Source organism: Mustela nigripes, chromosome 1 (assembly GCF_022355385.1).
Source record: "Mustela nigripes isolate SB6536 chromosome 1, MUSNIG.SB6536, whole genome shotgun sequence".
NCBI classification, from domain to species: Eukaryota; Metazoa; Chordata; class Mammalia; order Carnivora; family Mustelidae; genus Mustela; species Mustela nigripes.
This window is the reverse complement of record NC_081557.1, coordinates 50,733,315-50,754,858: the sequence shown is the minus strand read 5'-3', so window position 1 is coordinate 50,754,858 and position 21,544 is coordinate 50,733,315. Positions and strand designations below refer to the sequence as shown.

General features: G+C 53.9%; 2 protein-coding genes across 3 annotated transcripts in view; one reads left to right on the top strand and one right to left on the bottom strand.

Moving 5' to 3' along the window:
• The window catches only part of SLCO2B1 (solute carrier organic anion transporter family member 2B1), a 45,533-nt gene extending 25,212 nt beyond the window's left edge, over positions 1–20,321 (bottom strand). The window contains exons 1-6 of one of the 2 annotated variants that reach the window (XM_059410913.1): positions 19,979–20,321; positions 7,557–7,687; positions 6,372–6,509; positions 4,826–4,988; positions 1,821–2,060; positions 1,479–1,577 (exon numbers count right to left, since the gene is read on the bottom strand). In XM_059410913.1, coding sequence (XP_059266896.1) covers positions 1,479–1,577; positions 1,821–2,060; positions 4,826–4,988; positions 6,372–6,509; positions 7,557–7,687; positions 19,979–19,994 — 787 coding nt within the window. In that variant the 5' untranslated portion in view covers positions 19,995–20,321. The remainder of the gene's footprint in view (positions 1–1,478; positions 1,578–1,820; positions 2,061–4,825; positions 4,989–6,371; positions 6,510–7,556; positions 7,688–19,978) is intronic. The other variant, XM_059410923.1, reaches the window with a different exon arrangement.
• The window catches only part of LOC132017478 (olfactory receptor 2AT4), a 111,628-nt gene that overhangs the window by 56,806 nt on the left and 33,278 nt on the right, over positions 1–21,544 (top strand). The gene's annotated exons all lie outside the window — the stretch shown is intronic.

Genomic DNA, 21,544 nt, shown 5'->3' with positions numbered 1-21,544 from the left:
CCCAGGTATAATTAGGACTTGATTATTCCAGATGTGCCTTCTGGCTAGAGGCCCGCTTCTCCCATCCAAGCCCTTACCTCGAGGCTGAGTCGAGGCTGAGTCGGATACCTCCTGCTTCAATTGCCACAGCATCCACAAACACTTTCTAACCACACCAATGCATAAACACAGCAAGCCCAGGAGTAGGGCTGGTGTCCAGGTGCTTGGGCCTGAGCGCTCCTGGCCAGGGGCCAGAGTACACAGTTGGCACTCAGCAAATGTATCTGTAAAGCTGGGGCTGAAGCTGGCTTTTGTACTAATTCCCTCCTCCGGCTATTATTCCCCCTGCTTCTGTGCCAGCCTGGTGAGTGCGAGCACAGGCATCTCCCCGACTCCCCCGCTTCTCACACACTCATCTGTGCCTGTAACACACCTGATCGCCCACCCCATGAAATCCCCCATAGAGAAAGGGTAGGAAGATCAATCTACAAGAACACAACGGCCCGTGGAGGAGCCACGTCTGCCAGGATGATGTCAACAGAGCCCAAAAACATACCGCCTTCCCTGAAGCAGGGGCGTGTCCAGGAAACCTGAGGAAAGCCAACCAGAGCTGGCACTGGGGGGCTGGGCCCCTGCTTTCTAGAAGGAAGGAAGGTGGGGTGGGGCTATACCTAGTGAGTCTTGTTCAGAACTGCCTAGGAGGCAGCCTGGTGCAAAAGCCAGAGAAGAAGCAGAATCGGCATGTTCATCCATTTGCACGTGTGTCCCCTGAGGTTCCTAGGGCTTGCTGGAAATCTCCAGGAGAGAGGGATCCTTGCCTTGTTCCTACAGAGCATCAGAGCTCAGGGACCCTTACCACTCCTCACTCCCGGCTGCCTTCAGATCAAGCTTTGGTCCCACTTCTTGGCCCACCCCTACTACTGCCCGGATCAAAGACTATGGTTCCCTGAGCGGAGCCCTTGGCACAGGTTCCCAGACTCTGAGATGGTCAGAAGTAGAAGGGTCCTGAGAGGTCACCCAGTACATTTCCCATCTGAGGTTGGCCCAAGCTCACCGAATTCTGCTCCAAAAATTCTCTCCTGCAAGCTTCTCTATTTGACCTGGGTCTTGTTGCCCCTAAAGATGGGAGCTCCCTACAGGCCAAGAACATATGTGGTCCTGTGTGCCCTGCAGCGTATCCGAAAGCAGGCTGGGGTCAGGGGGAGCTCAGGGACAGGACTGGGCAAAGAGTCATCCTAATAGCAGTGATAAGACAACTGCCTATCTGGTGGCGGTCTGCCATTTCTCTTCATCTCTCACTGGATTCTGATTGCAGCTTGGGGAGGTGGGCAGGACAGAGTGTCTCAAAGATGAAGTTGAGAGTTTAAGAGGCCAAGGTCAGGGGGATGGCTAGGATTTGAATGTGACCTCTCTGGCTCAGTGTCTCCTATGAGGCCAGCGGACAGTGAGCTAGCAGCAGTGTGCCTCCCAGGGATGGCTGTGTGCTCTTTGAGGCTCACCTTCTGGCATCCTGTCTATGTCCACATAAAGGCGCAGCATGAGACCGCCCAGCCCATAGGCCATGCCCGGCCCCATCATGGTTACTGCAAACAGGATCCCTGCAACACAAAGCCTGAGTTAGGCTCCCTGGCCCTGGCTTCCCTCTACAGATCATTGCCTGCCCCGTCTCCATCTGGCAAGAGTGGCCCAACTTCCCCCGAGCAGGCCCAGAAAACTCCAGGGCTTCTCCAGACCTTTCCTGGCCACATGCGGCAGAGGTTGGGAACTCACGCCCAGCCCCTACCTGGTCCTCTCACCCTCTGACCTCTGAGCCTGGCCTTCCCTCCGAGCCCAGTTCTCACCAACGTAGAGAGGCGAATTGCTGTTGTGGGCAAAGTCATCGATGTAGGAGATGCCAAAGGGCTGAATGGGCACCGCGCCCACGCCGAGCAGGGTCTGGGCCGCGAACATTATCCCCACCACAGCCAGGTGCTGGGTTTCCGTGTAGCTTGAGCAGCTGCTGTTGGAGGGGTCTGGGGTGGGGGCTGGGACTGAGGTTGTGGGCTGGCACAGAGAAGCCTCAAAATCCTGTGGCATGTCCACTATGAGATGATAAAAAATATTATGACGAGAGCTGAGACTCTTAACACAGCATGCACTGGACACAAAACACCATTTTAGGGGCTGTGTACATCAACCATGTTCCTCCCTTCCCCCAGCAACTCTAGGGGATTTGCTCCCTTCCCCCAGCAACTCTGTGCAATGGGCATAACATAACCCAATGTTGTGCCCATTGCACAGAGGAGGAAACTGATACTCAGGCAGCAACTAGCAAAGGCAGAGGCATGGTTGGAACCCAGGCAGCTTGGCTTCGAGCCCTTGCTCCTAATGTACCCTATGCCACTTTTCTGAGCAGAGGTATGTGGAGGGGCCGTGGCAACTGTGGTTCTCAGGTGGGGTGGGCTGTCAAAAGAGACTGAGGTTGAACGGGGCCAAAAAGGACAAACAAGATTTTCCAGAAAGAGAAGGTGGGAGGGGTGCTCCAGGGAGCGATCAGAGCACAGGCAAACCCAGGGGCTTGAGGAGTTCAGCAGGACAGACTCACAGAGCCTGAGGGACAAGGTCAGGGCTAAAGGCAGAGCCAGGCCAGGGAGGGAAGCTGGACTGAAGAAGGCTCTAGGGCCCTTGGCCTTCATTTTGGGTGGGCTCGGGTCAGCTCAGGACACAGACACAGAGTTCAGTGAAGGGGAATTTCTTAATTTAGTACCAGACAGTTTCTCCCTGTAGCTCACCAATATTTGGTGAGCAAACTTAAAGAGACCCTCATGCTATTATTATCCCAACTGTGGGTATAGATGCGGCCTTCTCTCTGTGGCCGATCCAGCCTTTTCTGGGAGCCGGGACACTCAGAAAAGCCACGTGAACCAGGGTCAAGGTCCTGGACCTTCAGCTGAGGTTGTGTGAGTTGAAACCTGGGAGACCTTGACAGAGGTCCTCAGCCCATCTGGGCCTCAGTTTCCTCACCTCTCAAGAGTCTCCTAGAATAGAACTTCTACAGAAATTCAGAATTCAGAAGCAGAATAATTTTATGGTTTGGAGCAGGGTTCTGGGACCAAGCTACCTGGACACATCATGGCCCCATGAGCTGTGGACCTTGAGGAGATCCCCCTCTCTCCAAACATCCATCTCCCCATCCATAAAATACGATGCTGCCAACACCTGCTTTAGGCTGTAAACATGGCATGTGTGTACTGCCCACGCACAGAGCCTACTAGACGTGACAGACAATGATTGTGATAGGGCTCTGTATTCTTTTCGCTCCCCTGTGATGCCAGGGCCTCGCAGGGGGCCTAGTAGAGAAGAATTAGCAATAAAGAGACTAATTCATGCTGGATGAAGAAGGGGTGAACAGAAGAGTTGGGGATGCCAAAGCTGGCTATGTGCCTAGAAGTCACCAAGCCTAGTATACTCATCCGAGACAGGCCCAGGCAGGAGAATGGCTGCCCTCAGGCTTTCCTGGGGCACCCATGGCAGAGGGCTCTTGTGTGGCAGAAAGGAGGAGGAAGAACATGTATGACCCTCACAGAAAAAGCTCTGTTGAAGAGAAAACTCTAGAACCAGAACCAGAAACTCTAGCCCAGCATTCCAGTCAGGCCTTTTGACAGCTCTCCACTCGGGGCCTCGATAAGCCCCCTGAGCTGCTCGCCCACACTCTACTTTCCCACTTCCTGGCTGTTGCCCCTGTGGCTCCTGGCACTTGAAACATCCACCTTCTCCTTAACCCCCACCCCACTCGGGGCTCTGCTGGTTCCCTCTGGCTGACTCCCAACGAGCTGGAGTCTCTACCCTGCAGAAAAGCTGCCTGGGCCTCTAACCAGTGCCTCCCTGGGAGCTTCTCGGGGCTGGTCATGCTGCTCCCTCTTTCTGCCCTGGGTCCTGGCACAGAGTGGGAGTGCTGGGGTGTGAGCGAGGGCGGCAATGCTGACAGTCCTCTTCCCCTGGGAAGGTTTCCATGCCAGGCTGGTCCCAGTGCTTCCTTTCTCACACAAATGACTCACTGCAAAGGTTTTGCTCACCTCTGTCTCCTCTCCCAGGCTGGAAGCTCCCTGGAGGCAAGACTGAGCTCTCTGAGAGGGTCTGACACTAAGTAGGCTATACTAAGGGTTGTTGGGTAGAACACTGGATGGATGGATGGATGGATGGATGGATGGTGGATAGATGGATAGATGGACAGGTGGATGGATGGGTGACAGAGGGGTGGGTAGCTGGATGGGTGGATAGAATATTGAAGGAATGAAGCTCAGGCTGCTTGGGTTATTCTCTAAGGGACAGGCATCTGCCTATGCAATAGGCCTTCACCAACATCTCACTAGGCCTCACAACTCCTGTCTAAAATTCTTTCATTTTTTAATTGGTTCACGCACTCATTCATTCTTTCATTAATGTCATGGCTTCTTGTGAGGATTAAAGCACTAATACACATAGAGTACTTAAAAGAGGCTGGCACACCATAAGGGGTACATGGTGCTATTATTATCATTCCACAAACATTTCCTGAGGACCTACTCCATGCCAGGCCCTCATGTAGGCTGAGTTGTAAATTCCCCCCACCTCAAAAACACAGTGACACCCAAGCAGGCCCTCACCAAGGGAGGCCCAGAGGGTTATACCCCACTTCCCCCAGAACAACCCCACTCCCCAGGACTGCCAGAAGGACCCACCCATGCTGGGACCAAGGGAGCGGGGAGGACCCACGGGTGCCCTGGGGAGCCGGGCCCATCCTGACCCGGGGGCCTGGGGAAAGGCCATGGTAGGGGGTAAGGCGGCTCCTGGCATCCGTCTCCAGCCCAGCCCTTCCTGCTCTTACCGGAGCTAGTATGGTCGTAGCGGTATGGCTCGGAGATGAAGTGTGGGAGGCTCATGAGCAGGCCTGCCAGGGCCACAAGGACGGCCCCACAGCCGATCAGTCGGGGCCGGTGTACCCGGCTGCCAAAGTAGCTCACAAACACAATCAGGGCCGTGTTCCCCACCTGCCAAGGGATGAGGGGACCCATTCAAGCAGAGCAGAGTCACCAGAGGCCAGCACTACCCCGGCTTCTCTTGCCAGCCTGGTGCTCCCCTCAGTCTAAAGGACTAGCTGATAGAGTGAGAATCATCCGGGCCCCTCTAAACACAGAATCTGGGTCCTCTGTGGAGGTGGAGGGGGCCCCACAGCCCCCATTAGGGGGAGAGAAAGGAGGGCAGAGTGCACAAGGCTAGCAGTTCCATTTCATTCTGGAAAGCGTGTTGGACCCCACGTTAGAACATGGAAGAGTCAACGGAAGGGTTTTTAAGTGTCTGAGATATGGGGGAGACAAAATCTCAAGCCAGAGAACTAAGGCTTTGGAATTTTAAGGCTTAGAATAAAAAACTGAGGCTGTGGGCACTGGAGGGGATTGGAGAGCTCGCAGGGAAGGGACAGTCTTTGCAGCCAGAAGCTGGGGTCCGCTGCCTACCCCATTGCTTCTGGGCCGTTATACTCACCCTGAGCCCCAGGTTCCTTGCTGCTGGAGGGGGCCAGGAACCACAAGAGAGCTGGTAGGAGGACCAACCCTGAGAAGGATAACCACTCTCCATTTTATAGGTGGCACACTGAGGCTCAGAGGTGGGGAGTGACTTCCCCAGGTCCCAGAGCTCGGTAATGACATTTCCTTCCCACCTCTGAGATCTGGAGGTGGAGTCTGAGGACTATCCAGGGCTGCTGTGTCGTTGGCAGGCCAGGGGGAGAGAATTGACTTGAAATCTCCAGACAGTGGCCTCCTCTGAGGTGGAGAACATCTGGGGGTGGGGGTGCTGGGGCACAGCTGGACCTTGATCTCTAAATTCCCCCAAAGCAGCTTGTCCAGTCTTCCCTGCTTGGCTGCGGGCCCCAGACTTAGAGTTCTCCAGGTGACTCTGAGGGGACATGTGTGTCATGCTATCGCTCCCTTCCCCAGCCACCCACTGGTTCCAAATTTCTGCCTTCAATCTCATTTAAATCTATCACACTACTATTGAAGTGACTTCCTCTGACTCCTTCACGGGACAGGCAATAGCCAGGTAAAGGAGCCAAAGGGAGAGTGGGCAGTATGGGAATTCTGCTTACCTCTACAATACCCCCCACCTCAACCTCTAGAGTGTCCCCAAGGGCAGGGCCGCCCTTGCTGTGATGTTACAAGGAGGCAGAGGTTGGTTTCTCTACCAGGACATGACGAAAGAGCTGGAGATTTGGGGAAGGAGATTTGGAGATTTGGTGAAGGAGCTGTGGTGAGGTTGCCTGTGGACACCGGGATGGAAAGGGTTTCTGTCAGGCTAGTGAGAGAGGGGGTGAGGAGGTGGGGGCAAGAGTCTCCCTCAATCCTTCTCCCTCCTAGTGGCTGCACCAGGGCCGGTACCTCGTTGAAGGCAGCCAGCAGCCCTGAGGTCTGACTGGAGAGGCCAAAGCGCTTCTCCACAGTGGAGATGGAGCTCTTGAGGTAGCCGGAGATCATGAGCTGGGCCAGCTGCAGCAGGCTGTGGCACAGGACGAAGAACTGCCAGGGGAGCCATGGTGGGAACAACCGGGGGTGGGTGGTGGGCAGGGAGATAGGTGGGGATTCAGTCAGAGCGGGTGGTCATTGGGAGACAGAGATGGAGTTGGGGAAAGGGAGGAGCAAGGAATAGAGATGGGGAAACAGAATCCGAGGAGACAGACACACAGGAGAGAGAAAAAGAAAGAGTTACTAGAGTGGCCATTGGCTTCTCACACAGGCCTAAAAACTACACAAACTGTCCTGGGTACATTCAGGGGTCTTGGAGCCACCTGAGACCCACATGACTGAGAGTAGGGTCTTTCTGGGGCCACTCTGACCCTCAGAGCTCCCCTGGGCTGGACTGCACCTTCCTCCCTGTTCCACCACCCTGTCCCTTTCTCCAGGAAGCTCTTCCAGATCCTTCTCCACCCCAGCCCACCCACTCCTCCCCGACAGTTCCCTTGGGAGATGACTTTCATACCCTGAATCCTCAAGCCACCCACCCCACCTAGCCCCACCCCAAACATCCGGGCCTCCCTTCTGATGAGCTGGCAGAATTCCCAGGAGAAGAAAAACTAACTTCAAAGAAGGGTGTTTATGCCAGAGCTTAAAAATGTTCGCTCTGTTCTTCTGACTTGGTTTCCTCTTGTATACAACAAGGACCATGTCCCTACCCCTCAGGGCTACCGTGAGAATCAAACAAGACAGGTCCTGGCACCCAGAGGATGCCTGGAGGTTTAGGGCTGCCTCTGGAGGAGCCAGAGCTCCCCCAAATTCATACAGATTCAGGATCCCTGGGGTCCTTCTCTTTCTCTCTAGGACAATGGGGGACGGGGAGCATGGCCCCCCCACTGCCCACAGAGTAACCCTTCTTTCTTCTCTGGAAGGAGGGAATGTGTGCCCCAAACCCAACTAAATGCTTTCGTAGGTTATCTCTTGGATTCTCGTGGCCACCCATCCTACAGATGAGGAAACCGAGGCTCAGAGAAAAGCAGCAGCTTGCTTAGAGTTACATAGCCTTCCCTATAGGTCTGGACAGCCCTATTCCCAGCAGGCCCTGAGTGATACCTTGATGCTGTAGAATATGCTTCGCCTCAAGTCCTGAGGGTTTGGGCTGGCTTTACCTCCAGGTGTGTCTTCTGAACCCATCATGGCCTTGGCATCCTTGCCTGGCATCTGGGGCTCCTCACCCACTGGCCCTGTGAGACAGACATCCAGGAGGTGAGAGTGGTGATGGAATCCCAGAGAATGGTCGTGCCCCAGGTCACCCACGGTGCTCCAGGGGTTGGTGGCAATCTGAAAGTCTGAACACCCCCAGCCTTCCTGAGGCCCAGTGATGGGAGGGCCCTTCCTAAGGGCTCTGTGTGCCAATGCTAGCCAGATCCCAGCTGGGACCTCCTGTCTCACACCGTCATTCCATTCCCAGTATTAACCTTCCTTCTAGGGAGAAGCTGCCGGCCACACTCCATACGCTTCAAGCAGGGACTCCGGCAGTACGGATGAGCGGCCTTAGCCCCTCTTGGACCTGTAGCTGCGAGACATTCAGTGCCTGGAGGCTGAGTCTGGCTGTGGGTCTGTCTGGCTCAGGATAGGATCTCAGATTTAGGGTCAGTGCAGGGTCAAGACTTGTTCTACAGCCAGGGCATAAAGAATTTTCCTGGGAGTCGTTCAGAACAGATAGCAATGCCCCCACAGGGGACTACCCCTTGTGTAATCCCAGAGCTACCTATCAAACCATGTTGCTGGTTGGCGCAGAAAGGATCCTCAGAGACATCCCACTTAACCACCTCCCTCACCCTGGACAAACTGAGTTCCCCAAGTGTGGCGATGACTCAGGAGGCAGAACTGTGGTTAGAACCTGGATCCTGGGCCCCGTTAGGCTTGTCTGGGTTCCTCCATGGAAACCATGCCTGTATCCCACTCACCGCAGGGAGAGGAAAGCTGAACCCCTTCAGGGGCATCTCCTAGGGTCTTCTGATGTTTCATCTCAGTGAGCTCTCAGTGAGGAGCTCCTAAGTCTGGCCTTGGGAGACTCCACCCTTCCACTTACATGGAAAACGACCCCTTAGGCCTTCCTCCCCTCCTGGGGCCCTGGCTTCCCGCGGAAACCTCCCCCATTGTTTCACACACTTCTTAACCTGGCAGGAGTTTCCCTTCATTCAACAAGCTCCTTCTGGAGCATGGAACCGGATGCAAGGACACCCCTGACCCAGGCAGGGACGTGGGGACTCTCCATCTCCAGATCCCGAAGGCAAACTCAGGGAGGGGTCACAGAGGCCTGGAACCGCCACAGTGAAGGCTCTGTTCTCCTCAAACGAGGTACCTGGAAGCCTAAGGAATTTTTTTCAGTTGAGGTATAATTCATAGGCCATAAACCTCACCCTTTTAAAGCATACAGTTGTGTGGGTCGGGGCATATGAAAAAGGGCATACCTCATCACCACTCATTCCAGAGCATTTTCCACCATCCCAGTAAGGAACTCCATACCCTTCAGGAGTCCTCCCTCTCCCCAGCTCCTGGCTTTCCAGCTTTGCCTATTCTGGATATTTCATATAAATTCATATAGGCAAAATAGTCCAATGTGTAATTTTTTGTCTCGCTGCTTTCACGTAGCACACTGTTACAGTGTACCTCCGTACGTCATTCCTTTTTATGGCTGGATAAGTCCCTTTGTACAGACATACATCACATTTGGTTTATGTTTCAGGTATGGTGAACATTCAGAAGTTGTACACATTTTTGTGTCAACGTATGTTTTCGGTTCTCTTGGGTATGTAGCCAGGAGTGGAATTCCTGGGTCATGGGGCAACTCCATTCAACTTTTTCAGAAACTTCCTAACTGTTTTCCAAAGTGATCTGCCTATCTTCTGCTCCCACCAGCATGATCTGATGGGTCTAATCTCTCCACTTCCTTGTAATACTTAGTACTGTGTCTCTTTGATTCTAGCCAGCCCGCTGGGTATAAAGAGATATCTCATGCGGTTTTGATTAGCATTTCCCTAATGACTAATGATGTTAGGCAACTTTTTGTGTACTTATTGGCCATTTGTTTATCTTCTTTGGAGAAATATCTATTTGATTCGAAGATCTTAAGGAATTTGACTGAAGAAATGGGAGTGTGTGTGTGTGGCGGGGGAGGAGTGCCTTGGGGGAGGGGCATAAGGATTCAGGGGAAATGAGGAGATATTGAAACCAAAGTGACACCTGTCAGGGAGAAGATAAAGGGTTGGCCTAGGGAGGGGATGGGCTCTGCAGAGGTCACTTAGAAAGATAAGGAGGTGAGGGGGAGCCCAAGCGAACTCTCCCAGAAGGGACTGATGGGACCACTTCTAAGCTCTGGTTTCACTCACCAGCACAGATGGGTCACTTCCTAGAGCACAGAGACTGTTACACGCTCTAACGCAGCTAAGCCTTCACATGCATGCTCTCCTTGTTCCCAAAGCTTCCCCACCGCTCTGGGCCTTGGAGTTTTCATTATATCTGATGAGGGAGCAGGAGGCTGGCTGAGGACAAAGCAAAATCTGGCGCCTTGCACCCCCTCTTCACCCTTTCCCCTCCATAAGTGTAGCATCCCTCAGGCAGCCCTGACTGCCATGAACAATAAGCAAATGGTTAACTTGCAGAGCTCACAATCCTGCTAGACAGGAGTCTCCCTTGGCTTACAAATGTTCTAAATCTCACTAACAAAGACGATCGATAGCAGGATTGTGACACCCCACCAAAAAGTCTCCCAACTATCTTAATGTTAATGGCCGGTCTAAAGACAACACTGATCCAGCAGCAAGGGCAAGGCCTCTGGCAGGCCTGGAACATCCTGGCACCTTGTAGGCCCTCTTTAGCATATGAAAACTCCACTGAAACCTCCCTTCCCCTCACCTTCCCCCAACAGCAGGGTACATAACCTGCCATCCCTCACAACCCGGGGCAGCAGCTCTTCCTGCCCACGGGTCCTGTCCCGTGCTTTAATAAACCACCATTTTGCACCAAAGATGTCTCAAGAATTCTTTCTTGGTGATCGGCTCCGGACCTCAGCCCACCAAACCTCACCTAGGTTCTAGAACTTCATCATCTCTATGCATCTGATGAGCACACTGAGGCTCTGAGATAACTAGCTCTACTGGTTAATGTTGGTGAAGGGACTCAAGCCCAGCTGTTAACATCACTGTCAACATCACTCCATGCTCCTTGTACAGGTTTGACAAGGGGAAGAAGCACAGTGTTCTTCTCCACCATGGTCCAACCAAACCTAACTGGGCTAGCTGAAAGCTGGCAGCACCCACCCACCAAGGAGCCAGGCCAACCAGATGATGAGGCTGGAGTGGAGTCTGTGAGGGCAGAAGTCACTGACCAGGAGGCCTGGCTCTGAAAGAAGTCCAGGATATGGAGAAGGAAAGGGGACAGAAGATCAGCAGACAGACTTAGAATCTTCCACCTTCTCATGAGCTAGTCCTTAGCTTGAGCCTTCAAATGAAGGAGGGAAGCCGTGGCCCCTGGGATCAGTCTGTGCACTGGGTAGTCAGTTGGTCACTGAATGGGGCTGGTCAAGCCGGTAGCCAGGTCTCTTTAAGCTCTTCTGGTGAACCGAGGCCTCCAAGAAGGCTGGCAACAGTGTGACTCTCTAAGTAAGGGCAAAGCTCCCTTCAGAAGGAGCGTCCTGAGTCCAGTAAAGTATGTTCTTCTTGTGTGACATCTCCGATGGCTTTCCCATCCCGTGAAGATTTTGTCAGGGGTCACCCTGACAGGAGACAGGGTTGCTGTGGGGGTGAACCTGGACTGGGCCTGGGGGTGGCCTGTGGGAATGAGGGGAAAGATAGGGACCCAAGCCCCAGGGTAAAAAGCCCAATTGTTTCTCTCCCAGGTTTAGGGGCTCCAAGTAGGCCAGGTGGTTCCCAGGGCGGGAGCCCACATCCCCGGAGAGGGCAGGCGGGGAGTCTGGGGGCCTGTCAGTTGGTGGCATGGCCGGCTGTTCACACAGGCCCAATCAAGTCCCTCAGCTGGTCATTCATGAGTCTGGCGGTCTCTCAGGAAACTTGTCTGTTCAGGCAAACTGAGCTAGCTAGCTAGTTAGTCAGACAGTCATCCTGAACGTCTGTCAGCCAGAGGCCTTCAGTCCACTCAGAGATCCCAAAAGTCTGTCTAGCAATCCCCTCCCTGGGCAGGAATCAGCATTCTTCACACCAGCTGAATCCAGATTGATGAGGACCAAGGTTTCAGAGAGCTGCCTGACAGGGAAGGATAGATTTCTCTGCCTGCTCTTTGCTGGAAAGGCTCAAAGTCCTACCGCCTCCACCTGAGGGCAGTTACCCTCCCCTCTCCTCATAACATTCAAGCACCTCTCAGACCCCAGGGCCCAACCGAACCCTTTCCCTTCCATGTGCACCTGGGCCCCCCAAGTTAACATTTCCTTCTGACAGCACCAAATTCCCTCCCTAGATTATCTCTCCCTGTCACCCAAGTCCCAATTTACCACAAGGAGGACCCGAGACCCCTTCCTCTCATGCATACTCCCAGCTTCAGAGATAACTGCCCAGGTTTGAATCCCCACCAGCTGCAATCCTGCTTTGTGGCCTGAGACCAGGGACCCTTTTGCTTCCTCATCTGCCAGGCAGGGACTGTAATCCCCACATCCCAGGACAGAGAGCACCCATGGCAAACCAGATCCTTCCACCCCATCTTCGGCCTGGACACTGAGAGCCTGAAACCACTCCTTAAGGTTCACATGAACTTGGCCTGGCAATTCCACTGTCTTCATTCACACTTTTTCTTCTGACGCTTCCCAGACTGATCAGCTTAAATAAATGGCTTCATGATTCATTACAGACACTTTCTGAAAGACCCCTGACCCTTCACGGGAAACCACAGAGCGTGTACCTCTGACTCTTTGAATCCCTCCCCACAAAATCCTTACCTTGTTGTTTCCACCAACAAACTGTTGAATCATGATTCTTACCCAACCCCAGTCAAGCCTCCCTCCTGTCCTTCCCTCCCCACCCTAAAGGATGAGCCTTAAAACAAACTTCCAATCCTCAGCAAATATTTACCTTACTTCCCCACTCTGAATCATCGCCTAAGCTTTGAGAAGTGGTCTTATCCCTGCTCACAGTAAATAGACATTGTCTTCCTAACAGGTTCTGTCAGTAATGTGTGGGGAGGCAGCCCAAACACAACGAGTAGCAGCTGCGTGGTAAATGTTTATTCCCCATCAGGCAGCCAGGCTTTCTGTCAGCTGTCTGTCCTGGCACAAGAGCCCCACTGGCTTCCATACTTGCTTTGCGACTGCAAGGACCACATTTGGAACTCGAGAATCCAGAGAAAGTTCAACCCTAGAGGGCTGAGAAGGTGGAAGGCTGGGACCCCCAGCTCTCTGGCTCAGCCTAAGCCCCTACAGGAAGTGTCTTGGAGGTGTTTGTCCTGGGGGCTTGTGTGAGGAGCTCCCACAGACCAGCAGCACTATGTGCTGGGCTGGGCTGGGCTGGGCTGGGCTGAGCTGGGCTGGGCTGAGCTCACTCACCCACCCTCCTAGCACGGCTTAGAGGTAGCTGCTGTGATTCCACGGTACAGAGGAGGAAACTGAGACACAGAGAGGGGAAGCAGCAACGTACCCAGGGTCCTGGGGCTGGTAAATGGCAAAACCTGGACGGGAATTCAGATCTACCTGGCTCTTGGGCCCCCAAGAGCAACCACAAGAAGGTTGGCTGCAAAGAAGGCCTTAGAACAAATGAAACATAATCCCCATGTAGCCATTTCTTATTCCAGCCTGGCTTCCTTTCTGTCATTTGTCAAAGGTAGTTTTATGGCAAGAGCCTGCCCTTCTACTAGCTTCTTAAAGGAGTCAGCCATTCGCTGGTAAGTTAACACCCTCTTCTAATGGGCTCAGAGAGTGCTGTCAGGGCAAGGCTGGAGAGACAAATGAGGCAGGAATGACATGTGGGGACCTGAGTCCAATACTCCAGGCGACCTGAGCATGGTGGGAGTTCAGGACTCATAACCAAAGCCCAGTTTTGAACTTTCAGAAGGGACCTGCTGGGAAATGCCAAGAGAGCCTGTGAGGGTTCTCACATCCTGAGAACAGAGGAGGGACAAGACAAGGGCACTTTCTCTCCATAACGTTCCAGCCTGTCTCCAGCAGAGAGGGCAAAGTGGAAGATCACAGAGATGCTGTATGGCCTTGGGCCAGCAATCAGACTTCTTTGAGCCTCAGCCTTGAGAATACTAAGCCTTGCCTCTCAAGCCTGTGGGAGGGTCACACGGGATAATGTCCTTTGTCAATATCAGGAAATCCCGCAAGTGGCAGTTTCGTCAGCCTTTGCTCCAAACTCACCAGGAAATCTATTTCCAGGTGTGGCCACCAAGCCCCAGAAAAAAACGATACTCCTTCCTGTGGGAGACTCAGCCCCGGCATCACTCAGTCACCTCCTCCTGAGCCTTGAAGCAACACAGATCGCTCTAGAGCCCTCCCTCAGCCATTTCTCGTCCTCTCCCAACCCCCACCCCATCCCACCAGCTGCATTCCAAGGTCCCTTTTTTTTTTTTTTCTTCTAATAACTTCCCTGTACAAGAGAATAAAAGGCCTCTCCCCCACACCCTTTGCCAAGGCCATCACACAAACTAGGAGGGATAGAATATAAGGCAGAGGTTACAATGGAGAGGCCCCGGTCAGTGGCCTCATAGGCAGTTATGTGGGCTGCACAGCCCAAAGTGAATGGTGCCTTCTGGAGTTGGAGTTGTACAGTGCGTGGAAGCACTGCCTGGTGGTGCATCTGGCTTCTAGATGTTTTGGGGAGGGGGGGGGCTTGCGCAATGCTTGCTGAGTGTTTGGAAGTTAGTGGCCAGCAATTAAAAACAGGAAATTTCACATAAAACTCCAGATTTTTGCTTTTTCCTGAAAGATGAGCAGATCTGGCAATCCTGGGCCCACATTCTCATACAGCAGCACCCAGCTGGCCCAAGATGCTGGGCCTACACCTGGCAAGTTGCCCCATTGGAGTCTCTCTGTGGGGGTGGAGGGGGTTTGCCTGCCTGGTGTGTTTTCAGGGACCCTCTTCATCGGCCGGTGACTTCACAGCCACACTGGGCTGGGGCGTCCCCTGGACAGGAAGCCAGGGCTGGGTTAAGCCTTTGAGGGGCGAATAAACAGGGCCATAGAGGACCCTGACTTGCCCAGGGGCTTTACATGAACTGGTCTCTGCTGGTTCTAGAAGTAACAGTGAAGATTCATCCCGCACATCCTGACAGCTCTCTGAGGCAGGCTGCTGGGGACACAGAGGCCAGCAGGCCCTGTCCTTGCCCTCAAGGAGCTCCCAGTGTCAGGGAGTGGGAGTGGTGGGGAGGGGAAGCAGACATCAAACACAGAATCCCAGTGACCTGAGCTCACTGATGTAACACAAGGAATTTCAAGACTACAAAAACACAGCAGAGGCCCTAGCCTAGATTGCAAGGTTCTGGAAGTCTTCCTAAAGGAAGAAACAACAGAGAAAAGGGCAGACAAATCAAAGTACAAAAAATGCTCAGGGAACGAATGGTCTGGCAAGGCTGGAGCACTAGGGCCGTGGTAGGAGTGCAATGCGGGGGACTGGGGCTGGAGTGGTTGGAGGAACCAGACTACAATGAGCCTGAATGCCAGGTTGAAGGGCTGGGCTTTCTTCTGAGCCCAGGGATAAGGTCTGATTTGACTGCCTGGACAGACCTCGTGCCTGTGGGGTGAGAGTGGAAGAGTCAAGCAATGGGCAGGAGCCAGGGAGAAAGCAAGAGTGGGGTCCAGAGTGGTGAGGGACCATGGGTCCTGGGTTAGGCAGTGGCTGTGGGAAAGGAGAGTGACAAGCTGAGGTATCACAGTGGGGAGGTAGGACTTGGTGGAAGATCAGATGTGGGGAGTGAAGGAAGCCGAGGAGTCCTGGGGGCAGGGATGGAGGGGAGAGAGGAGCAGCCCAGGAGGAGCAGCTCTGCCTCTGGGCGTGCCATGGTTGAGGGCTGGGACTGCAAAGGTGTGGTGAGTTCAGCCTTGACCATGGTGAGTTTGGGGTGGCAGGCTGGGGTGGGGCGTGTGCACCAAGGGAGAGATATTTAGGAGGCTGTGGGCTCTAGGAGAGCCCAGGAGAGGATACGGGCTGGAGCCAGATCTCTGGCTGTCTGGAGACAAGAGCAGAAAGAAGGTAACAGAAGCCACAAGTGGGCAGGCAACTTGCCCAGCGAGAGTGAGACGCCTCTGCCATGTGTCCCGTCTGAAGAAAACAGAGCAAAAAGAGGAACCTAACCTGGAACCATGTTCAGGTGCCAAGGTCGGGGGAGGGGACAGTGTCACAGAGGTGCCAAGATGTTTTTGGAAAAACTACCAGCTTCCAGCACGGATACACCCAGAGCCCGAGCCTGGGAAGGGAAATATTCCCAGCAGCAGATATTGGGTAATCCACCCCTCATAACAAATGTCAGATACTTCTCCAGAGGTGCTGGGGTAGAAGGAAGCCGACGTGGCCAACCCCTTCCTTGAGCCCTTCTTACTTCCGAGATTGCGCTGTATGCCCTCAGCTTGCAGTTTCCCTCACTATTTACGTCCCTTGATGAAGCAGTGAGCTCCTCAGGGCAGCACCTGTCCCATCCTGTGTCCTGATGGACCATGTCCCTGCTGAAATCCTCTGGATTAGAAGACTTTGGATTTAAATATTTGCTTTGCCCCATTGGAGCTGTGTGACCTTGGGCAGCGTCGTTAGCCAGTGTCAGTTTCAGCTTCTCTGGGAGCGAGGGAAGAGAGGAGGATTTGTAGGATTGCAGGAAAATGTCATGCTGGGTGCACTGCCATCTTCAACAGCAGTTACCCCCTCTGTACCACATGAAAACAGACATCTCAGCCTCAAAAGGTCAAGGCCCCTGGGAACCGCACCTGTCTCATCTACCCACCCCTAGCAAACAGTATTCTCAGGCTCTGTAGATGCTTGCCATTCCCCAAATTCATCCTATGCTTTTCACCCCTCTGCCTTTGCACATGCTGCACCCTTGGTCTGGATTGTCCTTCCTCCTCAGCAAACCATTTCTCATCTTGCAAGGCCTGGTCCAGGTTAAGTTGAACCAAGCTAAGCTGAGGGAGAAGACAGGGCTGGAGCATGGGAATGTGGGAGGAGGGGTCCAGGTTGGGTTTGGGGAGGAGTGGGAGCCCTGGAGGCACAAAGGGCTTGGCTGTCATCTTTGGGAAATTCCTCCTCCCAGGGCTTTGGGTGGTCTGTTGGGATGACAATAGCAGGCTTGAGGTCCAGCTTTTATAGGCCTCCCAGCTGTTGCTTCTTGAGGGAGATAGTGCAGGGTGGGGGAGGAGGCCAAGCACTTTCTGGTGGTTTCCAAGCTGGGTCAGGCACCCTGTGCTGGGACTTTCTGTTCCCAGTTCCAGCCCTGGCTATCGCATCTAGACCCAAGATGACCTTAAAAATAGTGAGGAGGGCCTTGGGGGAAGGGTGAGCCTGGAGCCCACAGGGAATTCAGGTCAGTCTCCTTCTGTCTAGAACACGGGAGCCTGAGGCTCAGAGAGTGGCCATTGGCTTTGGCCACGACACCTCCCCTGATCATGAGCCCCAGCTCCTCTCTCTGTGCTTACGTTTACTCCCTGGGGCCCTATTATAGCCAACCTCACTCCATATCCCGAGTCTCTAGTCCTCTTTCCAAACAGGTTGGAGGGAAGGAAGGAATGTCATGGGGGGAGGCATGGAGTGGAGGGAGGACAGCTTAGACACTGAGACTTTCCCAAATCCTTGCATTTGCCAAGCCTGTGCTGAGATCTGGGGCCCCAGGAATGGATCAAATCTGGCCCCACCACTGGGGAGCTCCGGATCTGGTGAGGCAGCCATTGTTCTCCATCCTTTCAAGCATGAAGGCTTGGGGCTCTGGGCTGCAACCCCTGAAGGATGGCAGGGACCAAACTTCTTTACTTTTTCCTGACCCCCAGTGCAGCTGAAGTTCAAGCTGACATGCTGGAGATAGCCAAGCCCCCTTAACACCGATGGGGAGATCTGATCCTTCCTCTACAGACGGCTTTGCTGCACTGCTCCTTCCAGAGACAGAAGACCGAGCCTTTCAGGAAGAGACCAGATGACCGCCTCAGCCCTCCATCCACCACACAGAGAAAGTGAGTCCCAGGAAGGGACAAATGCAGATGGGACGTTGAATGCCTGGCCCCTGACTGTAGGGTCCAGCCAGGCAAGCTTCCCATCTGGTTCACAGCTGCCTGAGCTCTGGCCTAAGAGGCAAGGCCTAACCTGGGAGGAAATAACTACCCCCAACCCTGCCCACTCCCTAGTTACTAGCACCCAGAGAATAGTTTGCTTTGTCTAGAAGCAGTGGAGAAGTGCCCGAGTGGGTGGAGTCTCCCTAGTGTGGGGTCTGCAGAAGAGAGGAGGGAGCCCTGAAGGTAATGACAGAGAGAGGAAAGAGTTTTGGCATCAGGACGACCTGGGTTCTGGCCCCCACTCTGCTGCTCTCTTGCTGGGTGACCTGGGGTGAGTCACTTGCCCTCTCTGAGCATCTGTTTCCTCAACTATTAAACAGGGTGAGAGTATGTCACTGAGTTCTCATAAAGCCAGTGATTTGGAGCTCAAATTTTAACCCAGGGCTGCTAGTTCTCTCCTTTGCACGATGTATCTGCACCAGATCGATGCACTTTGAACCCAGGACAGCTAAAAGGCAACAGAAACAATATGAGGAACAAGAAAGAATCATCTTCGGAGAAGTCAAGCAGCATACGTGAGACAGGTTACTTCTAGCTGGAGAATCAGTCTGGAAGGCTTCCTGGAGGAGGTGATGTTTGGAGGAGTTGGCAAATGGCAAATTTCACCAGAATCGGTAAAGAAATGAGGACAGATACCTCCCTGGTAGAGAGGTAAAAGCTGTGAGCAAAGAGACAGAGGTAGCCAAGAGGCTTTTCTGAAATCACAAAAGGAATGGCCTTGGGAGATCATTTTCTCCAACTCCAACCCCACAGACAGGGAAATCTGCCTGTGGCCTAAGGGCACTGGTGAGTTGGTAGAAGGCCTGGGCTGAGAGCCAGATGTGACCCTGATTCCTCTCTCTGCTGTCTGCCCCTGGCTAGGACCGCTGACCCCTCTCCTTCACATAAGCTGGCCCCTGCTCTTTTCCCAGGCTCCAGGCTCTGTGCCCTGCCCCACCTGCATTCCCACATCCCTCAGAAGCCCTCAGACCAGGAAGAGCGTGGGGGAAGCCAGGCCTCAGCTCAGGGTGAGGCCTGAAGCGAAGCCAGAGGGGGCTCCTGGTGGCCCAGCAGGCAGATGCTGGGATTGGCCTTCTGCTATATGTGCCAGAGGTGGGCACGGCTGGAGAACAGTCTAGACCTGAGCCCTGCAGGGATCCAAATAATGGTGGGGTGAGGGGGTCAAGTACGATACAGCCAAAGTCACTAGTTTCTTCCCATACCTGTAGGGTCACCCACCCTCCCATCCTGCAGCCAGCCAAGGCTGATGTGGACTTTGGGCTATCGATGGCCCATCTCCAAACCAGCCCGCCCAAGTCTGACCTCATTGTCATCTCTCTGGTGAGGTCCCCAAAGGAAACATCCACCCCACCCTTCCTGCCACTCCAGGGTACCCAGGCCGCGTCAGCCTGCCCACGAAGCCCTCCGTGTCACCCGCACAAGCCAGGGAGCAGGTTCACTCCTGCCTGAGTGGGCGTGAGGCTAACACAGCCGCAGAGGACAAACAGCTGGCAGGAGGCCAGAGGTGATCACTGCAGGGCACCCTGACTGAAGATCTTTTGTTTTCTTCCCACCTCCCTCCTCTGTCCAAGAAATGCTCAGTGGGGCACTCCATTCCCAGAACTGCCGCCCTCTCCACGTGGCGCGTGTCACGCACGATCCAGGCTGGGCTCTGCAAGTCTCCCTCTGAATCCCTTTCTCTTCCGTGCTGAGCTTTCGGATTTTTTGTGGCCGGTCTGCCTGTCTCTCTTCTCTCTGTCTCTGTCTGCTTCTCTTCATTTCTCCATCTCTTCTGCAGCCTTCTCTCTGGGACGGACCTCCTTCCCTGTCCCTGCACATTCCTGCAGACACCTGTCGGCCTTTGTCTTCTCCTCTGGCCCTCCCTTTGTCTGACTGCGTATCTCCGGACTTGCTCTGTCTCTGACTCCACTTGCAACTATATCATTCTCTGCCTTGTCTGTCTTTAGCTCTGCCTGCTTCAGCGAGAAAGCAGGGCTCAGTGAGGGGCTCTCCAGTGGCCCGAATTTCCATTGTCCTCCCAGTGTCTCTGTCATGGAAGGTAGGCTGGGTTCCCCGCCTCCCACTGAGTAAATGGCATCCCTTCCTGCTCCTTCCATCAGTCATTCATTCATTTAACACACTTTCTCTAGGTCTGACCTTATGCTTGGCTCTGTGTGGGGAACTGTGAGCCTCCAACCCACTCCACCCCAGTGGGCTCCCTAGCCTCCTCACCCTCCACACTGGGAACACGGCCCGCAGCCTCCCTCCCAATGCCCCTTCCTTAATTTCATCCAAGACTTACCTATCCTGGGTCCCATGATTTTGGGGGTGCAGTGAGTTCCAACCCCTATTTCGAGGTGAAAAGTGGAGCTGAGCAGGAGAGAGAGTGAGACCGTATCAGGGCCCCCTGGAGATAGCCGCCGTGAGCCACAGAAGGGAGGCAATAATGTGGACACTCTGGCACGTGGCCGGTGCTGCTCGGGCCACACTGGACAGCAGCCGCCTCTTCTGAGGTGGTTAGGAATTCCCGTAAAACTTGACTCCACTCTCCCGGTACCTGCCTCATGCAGTTACTTGCTCCTTCTGTTTGCCTCTTTCTGAATTCCTCTGATTTTCGGCTGGGACAGCCCAGGGCCAGAGTGGTGCAGGAGGCTGGGTTTCATTTCCATCCAGCCCTGCTGCTGGGAGGAGGCTGCTGTGGTCTCCTCCCCTTCAAGCCTCTGTCCACGTTCCCCTGAATATTTTCTCTTCCTCTGTCAGCAGTAAAGAGGTAGCAGGCAGAGGGTATGTGGACGGTCCCTAAGCTCTGGTCTCATTTCAGTCCCAATTCTCCAGTCTCCTCTTGCACTCCCATTCTCAATCTGTACCCCACCAAGGTCTTATCCCCCATTTCAGAAAGTCTGTCACCCTCCATGAGCCCCATAGAGAGCCCCTGCCCCTCCAGGGTCCCCCTTCCCAGAATCCCTGGCCCCCCTCTCACTATACCCCATCTCCTCTCTGAGCTCCGAGGATCCAGAGCAAGGAGTAAGTCTGTTCACCAGGATTCACAATGGCCAGCCCGCCTTTAGGGACTCCTGGCAACAGTTCTATAAAGTGGAGCTCCATCTCAGCAGAAGGGGTTGATGAGCAGAAGGGCAAATCTGAAATTTCAAGAGTTTTCTAGACCGAAGGCTGAGGATGGCGGCCTTGGAGCCTGACAGACCCTGGTCTCATTTCAGCTGGCTCTGTGGTCTCAGACAAGTTTCTGCATCTCTGAGAATCATTTCCCTCATCCATAAAGAAGGGATAGCTGGTCCCTCACTTGCAGGGCTGCTGGACAAGTTCAGCCAGCAAGGAAAAAGCCAAGCCTGAAGGCCTGGACTTCAGAGAAGGAAGCCACAGAGGCAGGGCTCAGATCAGGACAGCAAGAGGAAACACACTGACGAGTTCGCCTTTTCCAGCTGGTTCAGCACTCTCCCACTGGAGGCCCCCTGGGTCCTCCCATCAGCCCTGTGGGCCACGTATTTATTCCTCCATTTTACAGATGAGGCACTGAGTCTCAGTAACTGCCCCGAGAACACCCAGCTAGTAGAAGGTGGGGCCATGAGGTTCAAGAACCTCCGATGCTGGACCCAGGCCTTTTCCTCCATCCAGGCTGCATTTTCCGAAGGAGACCTCCAGGTTTCCCAAAATCCAAGATACAGAAGTGAACTTGACCCAGTTCCAGGAATAGGGTCTTTGCATGAAATAGGGATGTGGATTTCAAACCCAGCTTTCAGGGTACAGTGATAAAAGAAATATACATGGACCCCGCTTGGCTCCTGGGGGCCGTATGAGGGAGCAGGTGGGAAGCAGGGAGTCTTTGAAATAATCAGTGTGCAGCCTGGCA